Source organism: Sorghum bicolor, chromosome 3 (genome assembly GCF_000003195.3).
Source record: "Sorghum bicolor cultivar BTx623 chromosome 3, Sorghum_bicolor_NCBIv3, whole genome shotgun sequence".
Taxonomy (NCBI): domain Eukaryota; kingdom Viridiplantae; phylum Streptophyta; class Magnoliopsida; order Poales; family Poaceae; genus Sorghum; species Sorghum bicolor.
The window spans coordinates 47,199,599-47,208,221 of NC_012872.2; the positions used below are offsets into that span (position 1 = coordinate 47,199,599).

At 37.3% G+C, this 8,623-nt stretch overlaps 1 protein-coding gene across 3 annotated transcripts; it reads left to right on the top strand.

The window, feature by feature from the left end:
* Nucleotides 1,408-6,233, top strand: LOC8074974. Of its 3 annotated transcripts, none has more exons than XM_002455691.2 (3): nt 1,408-1,622; nt 1,699-1,850; nt 5,834-6,233. In XM_002455691.2, exons 1-3 carry the CDS (start codon nt 1,532-1,534, stop codon nt 5,888-5,890), a joined length of 300 nt encoding a protein of 99 aa, XP_002455736.1. In that variant the 5' UTR covers nt 1,408-1,531; the 3' UTR covers nt 5,891-6,233. The 3 variants fall into 3 exon arrangements, with proteins under 3 accessions (XP_002455736.1, XP_021313346.1, XP_021313347.1); XM_021457671.1 differs by lacking the exon at nt 5,834-6,233 and adding an exon at nt 5,592-5,806 and having other exon boundaries at nt 1,417-1,622; XM_021457672.1 differs by lacking the exon at nt 5,834-6,233 and adding an exon at nt 5,446-5,584 and having other exon boundaries at nt 1,417-1,622.

Consider the following 8,623-nt stretch of genomic DNA (forward strand, 5'->3'; position numbering starts at 1 on the left):
ACTTTGCTATATCTACATTAGAAAAGAAAATAAAAATATTTGCTCACTACATTGTATCATAAATCTTATGCCCCATGTAAATAGTTTTGTGGCATAAAACCCATAGGAATATTCTGTGGAGGCATAAAATATAAATAAATATTCATTCATTTTTTTATTTTCTCTTGCATCGTATCTATATCTATTTATAAAGAGCCAAAATTTCAGTCTGCCAAACTTTTATTCTGCCCGCCAGTGTGGAATCCGCCATGATACGTAGTGGAAGAAGAAAAAAGAATAAAAAATTTTCTAGGGTTCCCAATACAAAACTTTCTATACACATAAAAGCATATTAAAAATAAAAAAAATATAGGAACCTAAGTGTAAAGTTGTCCCCTTCTCTCCGTCCGAATCGCCTGGGCAGGCTGGCCGCTCGGCCTCCGTCCAGAATCGCCCCGGGCAAGCTAATAGAAGAGTAAAAAAAAGAATATACGATTTTTTAGGGTTCCTAATGCAAAATCTTTTATACACATTAGGTCAAAAATAAAAAAAGTATAGGAATCTATATACAAAGTGTTTGTCCTATTAGTTTACTAATTTATTCTTTAAATCGGCTGAAAATTGATAAATACGTAGTAATTTATAGAAAAATCAAAAAATTACAAAACAAATTTTGTTCAGCTCTACATATGTACATCCATGCAGTAAACAAAAAATATCAGAAATTTTAATATATTTTTTGCTGGAGATGCTTGCTATGCTTTTTAGTGTAGAATTAAAATTATAGTTATCTTGCTCCAATTATTATGAAAATTTTATGATAGCCTATTTAATGTGATGCTTGATTTGTGATAAAAGTTTTAGCACCATTCCTGCATATCTCACTGATTTACTAATTTACCTAAATTTATGTTTGAGGATGCTTCCACTGCCTTTGCACGATGTGTTGTTATATCATAAGAACACTTTATAAGCCCGTATGTTCATAATCTACATACATTTAACTGATATATCATATTTTATAAGAACCCTAATCTAAATAAAAAAAACTAGCAACAAACTTCTCATGTTTTAGTATATTATAAGAGGTAATATTAGAGTAAGATAAGATTTGACTAATTTCTATTTTTATTATTAAATAAATATGTCTCCAAGCTATATATATTATTGTAAATATTAAGTATTTAATATCATAGATGTCATGATTATCAATAAAATAAATTACGGACTTTAAATTTTATAAAAAGAATAAATATAAATAGATATACAACATTATGTCATTATTTTTTATGGTCATTTGATGTTTTTCTCCCGTTGCAACGCACGGACATATTTACTAGTAAACTATAAAAACTCAAAAATATTGAGAAAAAATCCTGTCGAGAAAAGATTATAAATAAAAGCTTCAGACAACTAAGACTTAACAAAGTCATTGCCAATTACCGGGCCTTCCCCTGCACTCTTGGGGTGCGGCGGCGCAAGGGTCGTCCACACCTTCACCGGGCCTTCCCCTGCACTCGTCGTTTCTCTCAATCCTCGCTGCTCCCATCTCATGGCTCTCGCGTTCGCATCTCATGCCCGCCGTCTCCTCCTTGCCGGCGCTGGAGCTCCGGCGAGATCGTTACACGCCCAGCCCTACCAAGGTATGCCCGCTTTTTCGCCCCCTTAATCTCTTCGTGTTTCTCTTTGGTGACTGGATTGGATCTTTGCCGGGCGCAGCCAGGGTCGACGTGGCGGAGTTCCTCAACGGCGTGGGAAAGCGGGTGGAGAAGCACGCCGCGAAGCCGGAGGACGCAGTGGGTAGCGATATCCAGAGGCTGATCGAGGCCGGCAAGCTGCGCCGCAAGAATCGCCGCATCCCCTGCAAGCGTGTAAGCCACAAATTCTCCTCTCTCTTGGGTGACAAATGACGAAGCGAGTGTCTGATGTGCCTCTAGTTTGAGCATTTTGCCATGGAAATGTAGTTGTTGCTCGGTGAGGTTTTGATGTCTATTATATAATTCGATCCCTAAGTAGAATTTATGGGCCGTAGCCAAATGTTGGTTTGGGAGATTTCCTGTGGTGTTTTCTGATTGAGATGCAAAATGCTAAAATTTGAGGTGACTTGGCATGTTTACAAATCAAATCGACATGTTTGTAGAATAAATTGGTCCTTCTAGTGAATTACTTTGTTCAAATAGTTTCCTAGCCTACCAAAGTTTTAAATAGCGGGCTAAGCCATTTAGTGGCTGAGCAAAAAATATATCAAACATTAGATAATTTTACACAACATCGTAAGCCAATGTATTTACAGTAAAGAGTAAATTTAATATCCTATTAACAACCACAGTAGCACGCTTAATGCACCAACCTTGAAGAGATCTGATACTCTACTTTCTTCATGGGATAAATGCCAATTTATTTGCAGTAAAGAGTAAACCAATTAACGGCACTAGCAAGCTTAATGCAGTAGTACAAAAAATCCTAAACTCAGCTATTCACTTCACCATGAGAATGAGATGCAGCAATACGTCACTCACTACTCACTACTATTCACATCCAGCATCCCAATACGTAAAGAACAGAGGAAAAATGAAAAGAGTTTGAAGAACTTGGCTGTCGCAGCAACAGCAGCAGGCCCTGCCGCTTGCACGCCGTGTGTCGCTGCCCTTTGCATTCGCTGCAACAGCAGCAGCTGGTGCCGTAGCTCGCCGCTGCTGCACTTCAGATTCCCCTCGCCGCTCGCCGGTCACAGCAGCAACAGCATCTGGCGGCGCCGCCACCAGCACTAACGCGAGCTCAGGAGGAACCGTGTAGAATGGCTAGGGTTATGCGTGTGACAGCTTCCCATCGGTATATCCCAGCGATTTGGGCCTGTGCATGATTTGGGCCGATGGATATGAAAGCCCATGCAGCATAGCAACGCTAAATGATCCTCGATTTAGCGGACATAGCGCGCTATTAGCCGCTAATAGCAGCAAAATTAATTTAGCGACAAAACTGTCGTAGCTTATTGTCGGACCTGCTAGAACCGCTAAATAGCGCTATAGCGGCCGCTAAATCCCGCTATTTTGAACTTTGTAGCCTATACGTTGCTTTGATTCTTGTGAATATCAAACCAGTTCATAGTTAATAGTTTCCTTATGATAGATTGTTTTCATAGCAAATTTGGCGTCAAGTAGTGAATCTAGGTCTCTCAAACCATGCATTGGGTGTTGAAAGTCTGATGAGCTGACAAGAACACACGATCAGTTTTTGTGTTTTCTAAACACTAAAGAGTTTTTTTTTGGTTGATGATGTTCTCTCTAGTTAGTTTTTCCTTTTGACGTTGGAATTAGTTTTCTAGAAAGTTGTGCCTGGCACAGTGGTAGTGTCCTCCCACTCGTATCCCAGTGGTCCTTATTCGGGTCAACCCCTTTGTAAAAGCTGCCTAGAGATTCCCTTTGTAAACAGCAGATGCTACTGCCCCTGCTTATTGAAGGTTGCCATGTGCTGTGCTATCTGGTTTAGTTCTTCTAGCATCTGAAGGTTGCCCGAAGGACAGGGTGTCATGGCTTCAGTCAAAGGAGCTAGACAACAAGAAGAAAATGTTTATTCATGCAACCAGAGATGGCTGTCAAGAAACCAATCTATGCAAGGAATCATAATCTCTAATGACGACAAGAAGTAGATGGATATTTTGTATTGCTAGGATCTAAGTGTCTGATTCATTTGAAAAAAAAAATCTGGAAGGTGAAATTTTGTTGGAAAATGTTCATATTCTGACAAAAGACATTACAAATAAACTCTTGCACGGTCTTTCCATCTGCCACGGTCCTTACAAGCTTGCACCAATAAACTCTTGCAGATGTAGCATTCTTGCATTCCAGAATCTCCAAAATTTCCTCAATATACAATAGAGACCATGTATCGCTATTGCAAAAATCAAACCAATCTATCTTGCTGTACATATATATCCTTTTCTTGCCAAGTCCACAAAAAGGTCCATCATAATGTATCTCCACACTAAAGTGATCATTATGAACACATGTGTATCTGGCCATGCACATAGTTAGGGAACAGATTCACAAATCATCCTTCCGTGAAAATAGAAACACATTAAAAAACATGAAGGTTCAGGCCAAGGAAATTGGATACCAACCGTAGTCAGGAGGAGTTGCGCCTGGTTCTCGACGATGAGGTTCCATGGTTAGCAGATCAAGTGGTGGCAGTCACCAGTCGCCGTCGATGTTTAACCTAGGTTTAGATAGTTGTGGCTGCTAGTTTGGTAACAACATATCGTGCAAGTTTGTTGCATACTAACATGGCAAGGGAGATCATGTGCATTCTAGAATGAGAGGTGCAAGCTAACCCGTGCCGAGATGCATGCAAGCCAAGCTGAATAGATGTGCAAGCCGAGCCGAGATCGAATCAGCCGAATACGCTACGAATACTGTGGCCCTTGATAGCTCGACATCCGTATGTTTCAATATGTTACCATCGCCATATTTGGACCATACTTGCACCACTTTGCCAGATTGTTCAACTAAATTAATCATTTTACAAGTTGCTGTTCTCTGAATGTAATTTACTCTTTTAATTAAGTTGCAACATTTAGCTAAAATGGATTTTTTTGCCATAATTTTCATTGTTGCGAAAGCCATGTAGAAGCAGTTTTCACATAGAGCCCATTATTTATGCTCGGGAATGGGGAAACAAGTTAGCATTTAATATCCAAGCTTGTTTCTGTGTAAATGGCTCTGGCTCTGGTCGTAACTGCTTGCTGCAGCTGTTTGACTAGCACAGCCGAGCAGGCTGAATATCTCCTGAACTTTGCTTTTGGTGGCTATCTAAACCAAGTTTAACATAATCTGGGTTTGTTTAAATGTGATAATGAAACAAAATTTGGTCATTGTTTAGCTAACCACTGATTTTTAATTGTAACATTTACTATGGGTTAAAACCTGTTGGATCTTGATAACAAACAATTTTATCCTGATCGGATCATCGGATATGTTTGAATCAAGTTGTTGTTAGAATTAAAAATTCTTTTAAGGAAAAGTTTGTGCATGAGCATTTTGTTATGGAACACCTTCAAAGAAAGCTAAGCATGTGACCACACAGGCATCCTCATCTTCTCATCTCATATAATTAGTTAGGTACACCATTGATAAAGCTCAATGAATGATTGTGTGAAGTGTTCTTTCCCACCAAAGAGGCATCAAGCATTGCTGTTCGCTTGCTTCTCCTGCAATATGTTCTGTTTGCTCTCTTATTCCTATCGCCTCCATTGTCGCTTGCTGCTTCCAAGGCAGGGGCTTACTGCTCACGTCACCATGTTCAGAAAAGATTGGCATATATATTTTTTGAAATAAAGAATTGGCATTTAGCAGAATTAAGAAAGGTTCTTTTGTTCTGTAAAGTAGCCTCACTTTGCAAGGTTAGTTGCTCCAGTTTCTGAACGCTACACCCTCCTTCGCACTGAAGTGAAATTCATATGCTTCTTAGTGCGCCACCAGATCAAGCTCAGTTTCCACTCGCCTGCTCGGCTGCTCACCTGAATCGAGCTCTTGATAGACCGATCAACCTTTACTGTTGCTTGGGTTTGCTCGACTATCTCCTCGTTGAGACTGAGGTCTACACTGCTAACTCAGGCCACTAGAGCATGTCCAAGGGCGGGGGAGCTGGACAGGTCAACAAAAGGAAGATGTGTGGGCTCTTCTTTTGACAGGAACAACATAATTGCATGAAAAGTTGTTGTAGTGGGCTAGTGGCTTAGCAGATAAATTGTTCATACATATAGCAGGGCTCCATTTAATAATGTAAAGATTGAGAATAGAAGTCTGTACATCTAAATTATCAATTTGTCATATTTGATTATTTTGCTACAATGCAGAGAAAGTTGATTTTGAGTCTTGCCCACAAGTTTCGTCTTGGTCTCTGGAAGCCTTGAGCAGAACCCAAGAAAGACGAATGAAGTTGATTTGTTCTTAGAATGCTCACATGGAATTATGGACAACAATTGACTGAAGCATGTTTGAGACAAAATAGATACTCTTGTAATTTGGATGCCACAATCTTCATTCTCTGCCAGCGCTTATTTTCCAACAGTTTGCGCAGAATTCTTGAAAACTTCCAACTATCTGTAGCATGTAGCATGGTTTGTTCCTTTTGTAACAACGAAAGTTACCTATAACATATGACAATTCTCCTTGATGGTTTATCACCTCAAATCTGTATTGTGACCAGACACCGAAGCACCCCCATGAAACTGTAGTGGACAATGCAGAAATATACGTTACTGTGTGTAGTAGAGAGCTCCAATCATCATATATGTGAACAGATCTTGCTAAAATGGCAAAGAAGCTTGTGGAGCTCTACGGTTTCCTGATGCAAATGGACACACAATGTGACTGACTTTTGGAAAAAAATCTACGTAACCTCTCAACTAGTTAAGATGGATTACTTCACCTTCTAAATTATAAAACTAGATTTTGTACCCCTGAATTTTTCAGCACCGGTCAAATAAGAAGCCCCCCCAATAAAAACAGTTTCGGTAATTATAGAAAAACTATAAAATGAAAAATCCAATTTTGTTAGACTTCACATGAGTAGATCTATATAGTGAATATATAATCTAATATTTTATTACAAAGTTTTTGTTATAGCTTTAGATATATGTTTTTCGTAATTAATTGGAATAATTTATAGCTGAGTTTCTATGATTCAATTATGGTAAAAAAATTTATGGTGACCTAATTATTGTATGGTTAAACTAGAGTAAAAATTTCATACTCATTGGATCATGTATAACTTAGTTATAGATTATACATGATCCAATGAGTATGAAATTTTTATTATAGTTCAAGCATATAATAATAAAGCCCACCATAAAAATTTCACCACAATTGAACCAGAAAAGTTTCAGCTATGAATTATTTCAATTAATTACAGAAAAGCATAGATCTAAAGCTATAACAATATCATATTATGTGTTCACTGTATAGGTCTACTCATATGAGTCCAATTAAATTGAATTTTCTATTTTACATTTTTTTTGACTTACTATGATTTTTTAAAGATTCAATGGAAATAAAAGAAAAGAAAAAGACAAAACCACCATCTAAAACTAATTCGGGGTTATTGGGCCGTTTTTAATAGTTTAGGGGATATAAAATTCATAGGGTCCGCTGCTATGGTATTGGCAATTTTTTGTGTTATATATCCCTTTAGCTCCACTAAACACTGTTGTTTGGCTTAGTTATGAAATAGTGACCTAGCCAAGTATTCATTCTTTACTCAATGACACAAAGGAACCATTGAATAATCATTGAATTGTTGTTTGCTAAATGTTGAATGAATACAAATGTTCATCATGTGAATGTATAAAAGATAAAGATTTTTTTTTTTGTAAAACCAATGAAATAGCTTCCACTATATCTCATTGTAGTTTTTTTAATAGTTTTGTGGGATCTGTCTTTGTGGAGGAGGTTATTGCAAAATGGCTTAGCCTGCTATTAAAAACCTTGACTCTGACTCAACCCATTCTAAACATCCGCCATGTCAAATTTAGAATTTGGTTGACTTAGAACAAGCTAGAGATGCTTGTATTTAGAACAAAGGGAGCAATTATTATTGGAGGGTTCAGCGGAACATATTGTTGTTAAGGATGAGGACGGTGCTGCAAATCGGTATCATGGTTCTTTTCTAGTGTAACTAAATGAAAAAAATGACGAAAGAAATTGTATATTTAGTTTATTTAGTTACACTATAAAAGAACCGTGGGTATCTATTTGGAGAATCATCCCATCCTTAATTGTTGCACAGACGGTGCATACAGTTTTGGATGTTGTAGCGGAGTTTTTTTTGTGGTCGCAGACTGATAGTAGGTAACCTTTCTCCCTCCATTTGTTTTTTTTTTTCATTTTCATTGTTATTTATGATCTGTCTTGCCCTGTAGAATCCGCAATTCAATTTCAAGCCTTCTGGAAACAGAATACCACCATCCATAGAAATGTTTTTTTAGCTGTGGATGCTCAATGGAACTTTGCATATTTGTATATTGTATGTTTTACACCAAGCAGGGACGTGACGCATGGTAAGCAATTTTAGTTTGTGTATATTTATATAGAGTAAAGTCCACCACCGGTCTCTAAACTTGTATTAATGTGTCATCCCGGTCTCTAAACTCGCAAATCGACCATTTAGGTCCTCGAACTTGTTTGTCTGTATCATCTCAGTCTCTAAACTTGTTTAGTTGTGTCATCTCGGTCCCTAAACTTAAAAATCATCCGTTTAAGTTCTCAAATTTGTTCAGTTGTGTCATCCGGGTCCCTAAACTTGATTTTAAGTCTCATCTGGGTCAAAACAAAGTGATCTAAAAACTCTATATTAAAAATAATTCATAACTTTTTCATATGTACTCGAATGAAGACAAACTTTATATCAAAGTTGTAGCTCTTAATGCGTTCTACAACTTTATAGTTGAAATGTTTTTTATTTAAAGTCGTTTAATATCACAAAATTTAATTTTAATTTTTAAATTTCTAGATCTAAAAACTTTCAAAAAATATTTTGGGACCCCAAAGATTTCAATTTAAAAACTTTTCAACTACAAAGTTGTAGATCGCATTGCTTACTACAAATTTGATATAAAGTTTATCTTCATTTGAGTTAATATGAAAAA

Excerpts from the sequence above, each read along its gene's own strand:
- LOC8074974 (XM_021457671.1), top strand. The coding sequence starts at position 1,532 with ATGGCTCTCGCGTTCGCATCTCATGCCCGCCGTCTCCTCCTTGCCGGC. Across the intron at positions 1,623-1,698 it reads ACACGCCCAGCCCTACCAAG|CCAGGGTCGACGTGGCGGAG; the intron begins GTATGCCCGCTT and ends TGCCGGGCGCAG. Across the intron at positions 1,851-5,591 it reads GCCGCATCCCCTGCAAGCGT|GCCACTAGAGCATGTCCAAG; the intron begins GTAAGCCACAAA and ends CTGCTAACTCAG.